Source organism: Lipophrys pholis (genome assembly GCF_963383615.2).
Source record: "Lipophrys pholis genome assembly, chromosome: 3".
Lineage (NCBI taxonomy): Eukaryota > Metazoa > Chordata > Actinopteri > Blenniiformes > Blenniidae > Lipophrys > Lipophrys pholis.
The window spans coordinates 21,541,948-21,555,875 of NC_137627.1; the positions used below are offsets into that span (position 1 = coordinate 21,541,948).

Below are 13,928 nucleotides of genomic sequence, written 5' to 3' on the forward strand. Positions count from 1 at the left end.
ATCCAAAACTAAACGTCAGATGGCAGCAGTCAGTGATTCTGAAGGAAAAGGTAGCTGTTATGTTATGGCATTAAAATAGCATGGGCATAAAAGTCATATTATGAACATTAAAGGTCCCACATTATACCATTTTTCCATCAATATTCCCAAATCGCTTTGGTCCTGAATTTCATCCAGTCTAAAAGTTCCTCTGGTGAACACTAATGAGAACAGGCTGTGTCTGTTTCTGTCTGTCCACACCTATTCCAGGTCCGTCTCGAGATAAAAAAAAAAAAGCTTTACGGTGTTTCAGATGAATTGGTTTCCCTGTTAACTGGCGACCCTTTCACATCTCTCGTTGCAGCTAATAACAGACGCTAAAAACCCGACAGAAATCTGTAGCTGTCCTGACCAACGACAAACCTTTTGTGAGTCCTATATTAATATACGTTGTTATTGGCGGCAACGATGAACGCTAAAGGAAGTCAGTAATCAGATTACTTTTTCAAGGTAACTATGGCAACAGTGGTTTCAGATTCACTGGTGTCCCTGTTAAATAGTGACTGATTAGGAGTTACTCTTTTAAAAGTAACTTAGTTACTTTGCTAATTACTTGTTATGTGGAGGAACAAAAGTCACGGTGAGTTCAGACATGCGCACGTAAGAGAGGAGAAGAAAGCGCTGGGTTAAAATATAGAGTGAGGGTTTAATAATGATACAAACCCACGATATGTAACACCTCAAAGCAGCACATTGGCACAAAGTCAGAAGTAAGACAGCACAGAAGATAAAAACCTGTCTCAAAAAAATAAAGAATCAGAATAAATATCTCAATAAATAAATAAACAAGTAATATCTCATTAATTACTTTGAAACTAATAAATACGTACATTTGAAAATATGCACATTGGCAGAAATCAATAACCGAAAAAAAAAAAAAAAAAAAAAAGAAGTAAAAGAGTACTTAATACAGAGTTACTTAGAAATCATAAGTTATTGATTACTCAAATCAAAAGGCACATTTATTAAGATGTAAGAATGGGGCCTGCAGTTGTGATCGCATGACTGTCAGTTACTGTACTCCAACACTGATTCTGGACCAGAAGTAGCAAACTGTGTGCAATGGCTTTACTAGTTCTGTCTGTCTGTCTGCACCATTGTGTGTGTGTGTGTGTGTGTGTGTGTGTGTGTGTGTGTGTGTGTGTGTGTGTGTGTGTGTGTGTGTGTGTGTGTGTGTGTGCGCGCACGCACTGCAGAGATTGGTGGGGAATGTGTGTGTTGGACAACTTTCAAGATCAGGGGATGGCAGTCTAGTGACCGACTTGAGTTTGTGTTTCCTGCAGTCATAACAGGAAGTCTTTTTTCTTTTCTTTTTCATTTTTTTTGTTTTGTTTAAAGTGGACCAACATTGTTGGCAGGCTGGCCTCGTAGTGAAGACAAACATCCCGTCACAGAGAAGTCGGGGGGCTGCGTTCGTCAGCGAGTTGAGTGTCCTGACGCTGATCTCCACTCCCTATTCACTCACTTTAAGTCACTTTGGATAAAAAGTTCTTGGCAAAAACCTAAAATGTAAATAATACGGTGAAGCTTCTGAAAGGTTCATTCTGCCGTAATTTGATGTTCAGCCATGAGACTCTTCTTATCGGTCATCACTGACGTCCTTAAAGCGTTTTTAGTCCCTCCATTTTCCATGGGAACCAACAGATTTGGAAAAATAAATGCCCCTCACACCTGCAAGAACTCAAATCCTCTTTCAGCGACGGTGCATGTTGCATTTTAAGTGTTATTCTTTCATACTTTAGCATCGAATTCTAATCTTTCTTTCAGATTCAGATTTTTAAAACCTCACACAAACTCATTTCATTCTATCGTCAGAGCTCCACATGGTTAAACAGCCTCTGAGCAACACTTACATCTATGCTGTTATCATTGTTTTACTATGAAACTATCCACGTTTTTGTGGCTCATTTCTTAACAGTGATGATGTGTATGCCTTTTTATGAAAATGATTCTTTTTTGCAATGTCAAACAAAGATTGTAGGAATAACAAAAAATACATTTCTTGGTGCATAACAATGTTACAGGAGAGTGGGAAAGTTCCCACTTGAAAGTGGGAAAAATACGTCTAAGCTTGACTTTCAGGCAGCAGATGACTGGATCCACAAGAGAACAAGTATTCCTACAAATGTGCAATAAACCGCGGTGAAAGTGAAGCTATCCTGACTTTACTACCCTCGAGCAGGTGAGCTGCTACAAAAATAAAATATCGGCATATCCATACGTGTGACGGGAAAGTCTTTCAGATTTTACAGGCATTATTTCATATACGTGTTGATGATTTATATTATTAATCGGCACATGGCAACTTCATTTGCGTTTGCCATTTTTTTTAAAATCTTTTTTAGTAGCTTAGCACATGCAGGTTTCTAGCTTTAATAAAATAACTGTAGTATTTCAGTGCATCTAGAAATCAGTTCACTTCAATTACAAGCATGACTCTAGTTTCATTTGTGTCCATTTGTGTTTTCTTTAATCTACGGATTTTTATGGTGTTTATAGTTGCTGTTATAAACTCAGGAGTAAAACTTTCCCAGCTGGTAACTTTCCATTTTTCCAGCCATATGAATGAATTAAAAAAAATAATAATCTGAAGAACCAGTGTATTTAACCTCCGAGGATCATTTTGGGTTGTCTAGACCACAGTACAAAATGAGTTTGAGTCTCAGGAGGTTGATCGGGTCCATCGTCCTGCATGTTTCAGATGTCCAACAACTCGACCACATTCAGGTAATCAAGTTTGATTTAAGAACTTGTGGTGTGTTTAAGAAGCTGGGATACCTTAAGATCCCAGTTGGGAGATTGGGAAATGTCTAGTTCCCCGTCGGGAGTGACATTAAAAAGGAACATTAGCAGATAAATGATTAAAATGATTGTCATCACACATGAATTAAATTATGCTTGTAAAGTCAATATTGCCTTCAGTTTTCCACTCACATAAGTATCAACAGTTTATCCAGCAGGGTTTTATAGGGGTCACTGTAGGACACCATGGTAACTTTTTCACCTTAAAGTCCCTTTAAGAAACGTCGCAGACTCGAGTCTCTGGCCTCTGATTGACACGAACAATATGGGGAAGCCCAACGCCAGCGAACACGCCTGCTTTTCTGAACCTTACACGGTCCCTCTGAACAAAGCAATGTGCAGTTCTCCAGGTCACAGCGACTTCCTAGAAACTTTAGATCGGTCTCAGACCATCAAAGCTTTGGGATCCCGGACCACAGGTTGGGACAAGATAACTGAAGGCTGGCTCACTAACCGATGCACGCACGACGTGTTGAATTTCCCACCAACTTTCCCACATTCCGGTTCATTATGAATGCACCATTGATGACTATACGTGCCTCAAATCCATGTGGAGGAAGGAGCTCAGGAATGGATATCAAAATTATGCCTTTTCGGAAAATAAACACAGAAATGCAGCGCACATCACCGCAGGGATAAAAATGTGAAGGGGCATTTCGTTTTGTTTTTTTTCAAATTTCTGCCGTAAAACGTCTTCACAAACTGTTTCACATCCCCAGCACCTTGGTTGGAGTAAGAATTTGAAGGATTGTTTCTGACTCTCATGCAACACCTCAGCTTTCTGCGAGGTTTTGGGAAAGTTTGAATGGAATAGCATTTAGGGCAGGACTCAAGATAGCAGCTTTTCGACTTTATACTTAAAGCAACATTCAGCAAACACATCTGCCACTGCGGCCCGACAAAGACCTACCTTCATTCATCTTTTGTAAATTTTTTTGTTTGTTTGTTTGTTTGTTTATTTTTTCAAGTTAATGTGTCTCCTTTCTTATCACAGGGTCAACAGTCTACAGCACACACGTTCAAATGTCACACCCGTGAGCCACGTGCTGCTGCTCAAATACAACTTTGTGTTCCTATTTACCTTTTATATCAAACACAGTAACACACTACAGTATTTCAGTTCCTACACTTTTCCCATTTCGCCTTACCCGAACGTGAGCAACCGGTACAAAAATACTCTTTCAATACATTGTTCATTGCACTTAACTTTTTTTTTTTTTTCTCTTTTCTTTTTATGTTTTTTTGGTGGCATCTCATTTAAAAGGCCGAGACGCGGGGTCGGATTGGTTAGCACGGGGTCCTGTTTTCTTTGGGGAGTGTACGGCTGCGGTGTACATTAGGTAGAATAGACTCGCTCAGAGGCCTCAGTTTGTAAGCACCTTGACTGATTCAACAAGTACAGTGGTGGATGTGGTGGTTTTATGATGATTAATATTAAAAATATATGGGGGGGAAATGTGCAAAGTGAGGGTGTTTGATGTCTGACACATGTTCTCTTACTTTTTTCTTCATAAAACAAAAAGCAACCGAGTGTTTGGTTACATTATGGATATTATTATGATTTTTATTTAACTCTTTGTGGTTGTCATTGCAACTTCCCTTAACTATAATTGTCTCTTTGCATTTGATAACCTTACTTCCACTGTGGTCAACTTCTTTAACCGAAAGACAACACTTTGTGGGCTCAGATGCTCATACGGTCTACGTACTTCCTCTCCCCCACTCTTTTCTTTTATGAGCAAGATTTGAGTCACATCTGAGGTAAAAAAGAGGTAAAGGGTGACATCTGTTCATCTGACTGATAAACAGGCCAACGTGAAGCTTCCCCCAAGATCTCATGTTTGTGAATACGCGAATGTGTGTGCCATTTTGGGGGAATCATGTCAATATGTTTTTACATTTAATAAAATATACCAATTAAAATTATAACAATCATATATATAAACATCTTTTGTTTTTTGACTTTTTCTTTCGGAATTTAAAAAAAAGAAAACAAACGGACATTTGAAACAGTGTACACATCACCGTTGCCTCTGCCACCCTCGTTCTGCGATGAAGTCACTGACAGCTAACTGTAGCCCAGCCGTCGTTCTGTAAATCCACTATGAAGGCTCCGGGTGACTCCCGCGGAGCCCCGTCCGAGTGCGATGCTTCTCCAGCACTCGGGGACCGGCGAGGAAGGCCCCGGGTTGAAAAGAGAAAGAGCTGAATGCAGTGGAAGGCTGTGGGGCTTTGGAGGGACACGTAGGGGGTTTGGTTCTTCTGAGAGCCCTGTTCCACCTGCTGGGGGGGCCACCTCCTGTTTCCTGTGCTCTCTCCGCACTTTACCCAAACCCCCTTGGTCCGGGGAACCCCTCCCACCCCCCTTGCCTGGCCTCATCGGACCGCCTTGTGCTTTCCTCCACAGCAGCCACACCTCTCCCCACATCGCAGGCAGGCGCGCAAAGGCAGGTAGCAGCACATGCAGGGCACGAAGAGTGACAGGGCCAGGAGAGCCAGCCAGCGGGCACAGCAAAGGGGGTGCGGGTGGCCCCCCATCGAGTCATCGCACGAACAAGGCTCCCAGAACTCCCCCTCAGAGTCCGACATGCAGTGGTAGAGCAGACTCTCCGCACACCACACACAGGTCCACTGGCGTAGGCAGTGCAGGGCGGGGTCCGGGGCGTCTCTGCAGCGGCCCCGCCCGTTCTCCGAGGCGCTGAAAACAGAGCGGCAGTACACACAGCGAGACGAGCACGATGACGACGCCTGAGGGCACGGGCTGTCGTCGTCCGGGGAGATCACCCCCGGGTCGCCGCTGCTGCTGGCCCCTCCCCCTCTCTTACGAGTCCGTGACAGGGGTGTGGCCAGTGAGGTGTGGATGCAGCAGGGCGAAGGCGAGCTTTTGCCCGTCTCCTGGGGCGAGCCAGCACCTGAGGACACGCCCGACACAGCGTTGGGCATGGACATGCAAGTGGGTGACGACGAGGACAGACGCTGGGAGGCTTTGCTGTCCAGGCTCACGGTCACCTCGCAGCCCGCCGTCCCCACTCCTGCCAGCTCCTTCTCAAAGCGAACCACACATAGCTCCGTCTTGTCCTGCATGCTCCCTCCGCCACCGACAACCACGCCCCCAGTCAGCCCCCCAACCATAGTCCTCGTGGCTCCCGCCCGTCTGTAGTCCTCATAACCTCGGGAACCCCACAGGTCTTTGCACGGGTCCACGCTGCGCAAGTCTCCCCCCTCCAGCAACGAGAAAGTGGGCGGGAGGGGGGACAGGGGGGAGGAGGCCGGGGGGCCCACAGGAGGAGTGGGCGGAGCAGGAGGTGGGGGCGGGGGCGCTGGGGGATTCAACACAGCCGTCATTTGTGAGAGCTGGTGCTGTCCTGACCTGGTGTGGATCTGTGGAGAGGGTGTAGGATTACACAGTGAGTCAGGAACAGTGTGTACTGTGGCAGCGCTCACAGAACGTTTCTCATCTCCAGAATTATAAAACCAAGAAGCTTTTTGATGACAGCGCATCATTGTAGGTGGGCTGAGAACATCCCAATCAATCCATTCATCCATCCATCCATCCATCCATCCATCCATCCATCCATCCATCCATACATCTTTCCATCCATCCATCCATCCATCACTCACAGCTGACTCTTGCTTATCACAGACCCTCAATGCACAAGAAGACAGTATAAAGACCCTGATTTACAAGCCATCCTTCATTAAAGCTAGCAAACTATTCATCCCTGCATCCATTTACTTCCCCACTTTATCCAACTAAGGGGCTCATGGAGCCGATCCCGATGAAGTATGCAACCAGGTATGCAACCAGGACAGGTCACATGCCCATTAAAAACCCACAAAGCCCCAAAAACAGTCAAAAATGAAAGGAGCTATTCATCAATCAATCTTAGTGTCACGGGGTAGCATCAATCCTAGGTGATGTGGGGCAAAATGTGAGCTACATCGTGTAGAGGTCACGAGGCTAACACACACACATACAACCACAAACACACATCAAGCCTACACGCAATGCAGAATCCACAAACAACCCAACGACTGTGTATCTGGACTGTGAGAATAAACTGGAGAACTCAAAGAGAAGCCATGCAGTCAGTCGGGAGAACATGTCATTCTGATATGTGAAGGAGCTCAGAATCAAACGAGGGTCATCAAGCAGCGAAGCAAGGGTACCAACCACTACACCATTGTTAAAATTTAAAAATGAACTGAAATCAAATCAAAATGCATCTCTTTCCGTAATCTCAGCAGAGTATTGAAGTGGTGCTACCTGAGCAGGGGTCTGCGTGGTAACAGCATGGCTGGCTCCAAAACTAAACTCCTCCGACCGGACGAAGCAGGTAGACGACGACTCGCTCGTCACTATGGTAATGGGTTTGGGAAGCATCTCTTTTCTGCTGTTGGACGACGACTCGCTCCCTGTATGGGACTGGCACAGGTCACAAGTCACCACACAAGTCAAATAAGTTACTCAAATAAACCCTGAATGTGAGGAACAGAGATGTCAGTCAAACATTGGGAGGTGAAAGCAAATGAAGGTTTTGTTATTTTTATGGAGCAAATCTGGGATGTCTGTGAAGAAATTGTGGCTTATGGATTAAATGCAGTATGTGATGGAGAAAGACATTTTGTGTTGTGAGTATTATCAGTTTGAACCACAAGATGGTTGAGCGAGTGCCTGTATCTCCGCCTACATTTTGTAGTAATAGAAAGAACATGTCAGAACAGGAAATGCAAAGCGCATGAACGTTCCGAGAAACAATAACTCACTATTTCCACCCAGTGGCTAGGAGTGGCATTACTTAAATCTTGCATACTGTACCTTTAAAGTACAGTTTTTCTCACTGCAGCTGGTAAGTAACATTCAGGACGAGGAATTGACCTTTAGCTAAGCTCCGCCCCCAAATGAACCTATCGCATTCAACTACCGACTTCCTGGAACTCGGACATTCTTAGCGTAACACTCGGTAGAGAAGCATAAGAAAATGGAAACGCATTTGTTGTTTTCTGGGCTATTTAAGTATTTGAAGATGCATAAATGGTCAAACGATGCAACAGCGATATGAGGTATCCCCAAAAGATAAACAACAGGGTTTATCTGATCTCAAACTCAAACAAAACATGGACAAATGTCTCCTGTGGAAGAAGCTGTGTGGCAAAACACACAAACTCAATGTGACTATAAACAAGGATGTCTACGTTGGTTCTAAAGTAAAGCAGTGTCTTGTATAATCTCAGCAATCTAGCAACAGTAACTAATGGGGGCGGGGCTTAGCCAGAGGTCAATTCAGTATAATAACCTGCTCTGATACTCACAGCTTGTCCATCATCCTCTGTGTCGGCCTCCTCTGGCGTGGAGGACGAGGGCGAGTCCGAGCCTTGGTGACATGGCGAGAAAAAGCAGGGATTTAGACTCGGTATTTTTCCTAAATGCAGTTCGATCAAAGAGTGTGTACCTCTGTCGAGCTTATCTATGACAGCCTGCAGTCCTTTCTCAAAGGAGATGGCGTCGGCAGGGCTCTGGAACGTAAGGCCAAACTTCCGATCTTCAACTCGCCAGTGATGGAAGATGGGGTTCACCTTGTTGTACACTAACCCCCTTTGCACTGCACAATCCAACACCGGCTGAAGGAAGAAGCATGCAATAACCACAACACAAGGAAATCCTTCACCAACCAAGACGGGACTTCATTTCTCTGTTTACACTAGATCTGCTAAGCTACTGAAACAATACCTGTTGATTGTGGTCACCACTTCAATTCAATTCAGTACTTAAGTAATATTGCCAGTACTAACACATTGTCTAAACATAGAAAAGTTAATGATTTTTAACTGTAGCAATGAATAACAGTAAATGTGCTTTCTTATTTATATGTAACATATTTGAAAATAGCCCTGATCTGGTTTTCAGTTCAGAAGAAGCTGCGTATATGCATCCAAACTTAGGGATTTTAATGCAAATGTGTGGAGCGTTCATACCACATATGTTGTTAACAATACTATAAATAGTGGAAGAAGAAGTAGTTCCTGCCAGTCAGTGAAGAATGATTCTTCTGAACTGTTTACTAACTTTCTTCCACGGTAACTAAAAAGAAAACCTACAATCAATAGAGTGTGAACTGATTTTTCTGACAAGAAAAATTTTCCTAAAACAGACACAGCTGCTATCAGGAGCATCTTGTTTTTATCACCAGGTTCAAAGTAAAACATTAGAATAAAAATTTAAAAAAGACTGATTTTGTATATATCGACCTCATTATAACTCATAACAGAGGGATTAAAGCTCACAAATGGACATTAAAAAGTTCTTTGTTTTTTTAAACTAGTGTTCGCTACTAATGACGCTACAATCCACCTGAAGTGATGTTCCAGAGTGATGCAAACATAATGTAACCGATTACTTTCCAAAGGAAGTAACTCCATGCAGGAATGCATTTATACAGGTAACAGTTGATAAGACTTAAGTACTGAGGATGTTATTGTGCACCAACTGCTGCCGGGGGTGATTCGCTGTCCAGTCTGTCCTCAGTCCAGCTCTGAGAGCTTTGGTAGTTTCAGTTTCAGCCATTATTGTGTTCAAAACGTCTAACGTCAACTCTTGCAGAGGTTTCATCTCCAGAAATTCTCAATCAAGCAAAGTAAAAATCAAGAACCAAAACTTTGCGAAGGTGTAATTTTTTTTGAGACGTCAGTGGATCATTAGCCCCAAATACACCGAAGATCACAGTCCCTGATTTATGAGCAATCAGGCTTCTTCGCGTTATATTATTTCAAGGCTTTGTGATTCTAAACAGAACCAATTAAACACAAGATTTTACATAATTTACCTTTGAAGTAACTCAGACTGTGTAACGCAGTACAGTTGGTGGGGGTAACAGTTAGCAAGTCATAAATATTACTTTACATTTGTGGATCAAAAGGAGAAAGATTCTGTAAACTGTGCAGGAACCTGAGCCTTGCTTTGTTATCGGTGTGGCTTTTCACTCTTTTTCAATCATTTTGTGTGTATAGGTCGTCCACGTGACCGACGGGATCACAGCTGGGCCTGTACACACTTGACGTTATACTTTATTAGCCGGTGATTGAATGACAATGGAGCAGAGGAGTTTTGTGCATTTTCACTAGTACAGTATGTGTGATTTAAGTATTGATGATACTTTTGTGCATGAGCTGCTGGTGGTGGCGATTCGCTGTATCATCCAGTCTTTCCTCAGTTCAACTCCAGTTTTCACTGTTACAATCTAACAGTTCTTCTCTCGACGCAAAGCTCTTAATAATCAGGCTCCATCGTACGGTAAAGAGCTGTTACCTCCATGTTATGCCGTCAGGACACTTTGTTCTCAGGGTCCTGCTCACTGGAGGTTCATAACGTTTCAAAAGGTAGAACAGGAAACAAAGCTTTTAGGCATCGTGCTCCTTTCTTCCAGGAGGTTTTACTGGTTTCTACTTTAAAAATCAGGTCTTCCTGTTCGAAAGCTCAGCGCTCAGAGTGGCTCAGGGTTAAGCTGGACTATTTTCTCGTTTCGCTGCTATCGGTTTAGAGTGCTGAGAGACCTTCATTCTCACAAGTTTCTCTACCCTTCTCACTCGCCGTAGATTCATTGGTAACTATTGCAATCATTTCACTTTATGTGGTCTGTGCTCTCTCCTGTCTGTGCCTCCCTGCAGGATCTCTGACTGTAAAACAGGAAGCTCGGAATCTGATCAGCTGATGAGATCTTGACGTGGGAAGTAACAATAAAATTGTCCCAAATAAAGTCTACATTTTGACATTGGATTTTAAACACATTTTAGCAAAGTCCCTGTGAAATATAGTGATATGTCAAAAAAAGCACATCCTCCAAGCATGCATTTTATTTTGTATAAATTTAACCCCCACAGTGATTGATTCTAATTTGCTAGAAACAAGTTTGAACTGCATTGCTGAGGTCTGAGGTCGGGTCTCTTGTGTTCATTACATTTAACCCTGAGACCTCCAATGACTATCATTTTTACACTTTTCAATATGACACACGGCCAGACTGGCGCCTCTGGTTGGCTCGTTTTAGTCCAAGGGCCATATATTTGCATCCAACGACGAGAATATTTTTCATAGTGTCTTCAAAGCATAAGTCCAACCTATTTCCCACTGAGGGCCACATATTGAACAGTCTGGTCAGGACAGGGCCACACACCGTAGTTCCTGCACCACGGTTGGGAAGCGGGCTGTAGTTTGAGGACGGGTGACAGCCACGACGCTGCTCATGGACCTACAGTCTTTAGGTGGTGTTGACAGGCAACGTGGCACCAAAGACAGCCATAACACACGCACACACTCACTGCTCGGTCTCGCAGTCGCTCTCCACGTATGATGTACTCTCTCCGCCCCCTGCCGTCGTGGCTCCGCCCCTTGCATATGACCACGTGACTGAGGCCGCCACCTCCGAGGGGCACCCAACCGCCACTGGAGTCATCACGTGTCATCACCACCGCACGAACACGCACACTGTCAGAGGAAGAGGAGGTGATTTAAACACAGGTGAGCGCTGCATGCACAGTCATCCAGGTGCACCTATGTGTAAATATTCAACTGTTTCCATAAAAAAAAAAAACATGAAATTCACAGAAAAATGTAAAAGCGCAGAGAACCGACAGCTCTGGCCGGTGAGTATGTAGTGGCGCTGCAACATGACAGCTCAGAGGCTCCATCATCCACTCACAGGCAAGACAAACACACACGTGACCGAAAAAGTGAATCTGATTTTAATTACCACAGCGAGAAGGGGAAAGTCTGCTTTACGCACGCCGGGGCGGAATTGTGCGCCCTGTCACTTTTTTTTTTTTTTTTTTTTTTTGATGCAACAGGGGCTATAAGATTTCCAGTGTGGAAGGAATGGATAGAAAGAAAAGAGAAGGGAAGAAATGGTAGGAGGAGGAAGAGGAGGAGGAATGAGTGTTTCCCAGATAGACGTATCAATGAACGCACCCATTCGCCATCAGAGGCCCCGGCATCCTTACAAAAAACAGAGAGAGAGAGAGAGAGAGAGAGAGAGAGAGAGAGAGAGAGAAGCAGCTGAACGACTGGCTGAATAATTCAGCACCGCAGCTCGACATGTGCACGGAACGCGTGCTCCTCTTTTCTTTTCTTTTTTTTGTGAGTTTGTGTTATTCCCAAATTAAATTGAACCTTAATTTGTTGCGTTTATTTTCCCAGACGCTCTTTTTCTCCATTCCGCCCCTGCTGCTCGCGCTCATTAACACACCCCGATATTATGTTATATTTTTTTATGAATGAGACGAAGCGAGACTGCAGCGTTACATACATGGATGCATTCAACAGTAAATATATATATTTATGATTTCAAGAAACAAAACGAAACCAGGCCCGAGTAAAAGGCAATCGCGTGTGAAAAAGGGAGGAGAGGAAGAAGAAGAGAAAAGGAACGAGTGGGTGAGAGGATGGAGAGGAAACGAGAGATGGGGGGAGGGGGCCGATTAGAAAAGGGAAGGAAGGAGAGGAGGGGTGAGGATGAGGGAGAGAGAGAGAGAGAGAGAGACGGAGAGAGAGAGAGGGAGAGAAAAATCACATTTCATTCATAAAGTTTGGCTTTAAAAATCATAATGAAACCCTGAGACACGTTGATAAAAATCACAACGCCTCCATCCCTCCCTCGTTTGACTGTAGCCATGTCTTGAATGACGCGATGCTGGCCACCAAACTCGCCATATTTCGCCTTTTTTCCCTTTCTTCTTCCCTTCCCCATCCATACATTTTACACACTGGTTTCGTGATTGTTTTTTTTTTTTTATTGTTTTTTTTTTTTTTTTTTACCATGTCTAACCACGCATTTGAATTGTTTGGCTGTCGTTATGTTGCCGTTAATTTGCTTTTTACGCGCATATTGTGTGTTGCCAGTCATCCAGAAGAAGCTCGGGTCCACATGTAAAAGCTTGGCTGTACATTTCTCACATATTGGCATGGATCTAACAGAAACGGGGTGTATGCTGTTGATTCAAGACTACGTAATGGTGTTTTTTTTTTTTTTTTAATTCCCGGCTGCCTGCTAGATTGTAGGAGCACCGATGACTGTGGTAACAGTGCATGGTGCTGGGTCGGTGTACCACTGCCGGTTGCTGCTGGCGTCCTCTCTCATGGCTCAATATGTATATGTGCAATGTTAAAAATGAAAATGTAAGGACTTACTCGCCCTCCATGGCTCGGTGTTGCCCGCCGCTTGCAGCAGCCCACCCCAGGGTCTCTCCTCTCCTCACTCTCTCTCTCCCTCTCTCTTTTTATCCTCCTTTCAGGAAACACTCAGACTCACTCACATTCTCCCTCTATCTGCTCTCATTTTCCTAATCTCTCTCTCTCTCCCTCCCTCTCTCTCTCTCTCCACCTTGATGTCGTTTCGGTGTATCAGGATAGGCTTGAGGTTGCAGCAGCCATTTTCCGCTGGCAGCATCCTCCCTCCCTCCCCCTCTCCCTCTCTCTCTCTCTCTCTCTCTCTCTCTCTCTCTCTCTCTCTCTCTCTCTCTCTCTCTCTACCTGCCTTGTGCCAGCACATCCGCACTAATCATTGACAGCATCGCGGCTCGGTGGTCTGTGGGCTTTGTCAATGTGACCATGTGATTTTAAATTATTGAGAAAGAGCACCGAGCTGCTGATGTATGCAGTGACGTGGGTGGTAAGTGAAAAGCTGGCTAAACCATCAATGACCTCTGCCTGGTACCCGGATAATTAGGGGGCAAACAAACTCCAGTCATCAAATATGAATATATATTTACAAAAATTACACTTTAATTATATATATATATTTTTTTTAGGCCTGGAAGGGACCAAGATAAAACACCATAATGTTGGTGCTCGGGGCGGCTGAAGTTTCAGAACCACGGACAGCAACACATACTTTTCCGAGGTTTGGATTTGACGCAAAAACGCTTATTTTGTCGCTCTGGATGCGAATTATGCACACACATGTAGGCAGTCGTGTGGCAAAAAGAGTTATAGTTGTCAAGTGATTTCAAATAAAAAATCTTAAAATAATGTCGATTGGGGACTGATCCATCGTCCAACCATGAAGCAGTTCAAACAGCCGCACTAACAAATCCTA

At 44.0% G+C, this 13,928-nt stretch overlaps 1 protein-coding gene across 1 annotated transcript; it reads right to left on the minus strand.

The window, feature by feature from the left end:
- Positions 1-4,085: 4,085 nt before the first annotated feature.
- spred3 (sprouty related EVH1 domain containing 3) lies at positions 4,086-13,318 on the minus strand. The gene is made up of 6 exons (XM_080459921.1): positions 13,022-13,318; positions 11,158-11,323; positions 8,295-8,463; positions 8,155-8,216; positions 7,109-7,267; positions 4,086-6,222 (listed from the first exon to the last, which is right to left on the minus strand). The coding sequence occupies exons 1-6, from the start codon at positions 13,030-13,032 to the stop codon at positions 5,218-5,220; spliced, it is 1,572 nt and encodes a 523-aa protein (XP_080316047.1). The 5' UTR covers positions 13,033-13,318; the 3' UTR covers positions 4,086-5,217.
- Between the last annotated feature and the right edge of the window lie 610 nt (positions 13,319-13,928).

Coding starts and splice junctions, on each gene's coding strand:
- spred3 (XM_080459921.1), bottom strand. Junction 7,268..8,154: donor CAGAGGATGATGGACAAGCT/GTGAGTATCAGA, acceptor GACCTGTGCCAG/TCCCATACAGGGAGCGAGTC. Junction 6,223..7,108: donor CCACGCAGACCCCTGCTCAG/GTAGCACCACTT, acceptor CCCTCTCCACAG/ATCCACACCAGGTCAGGACA.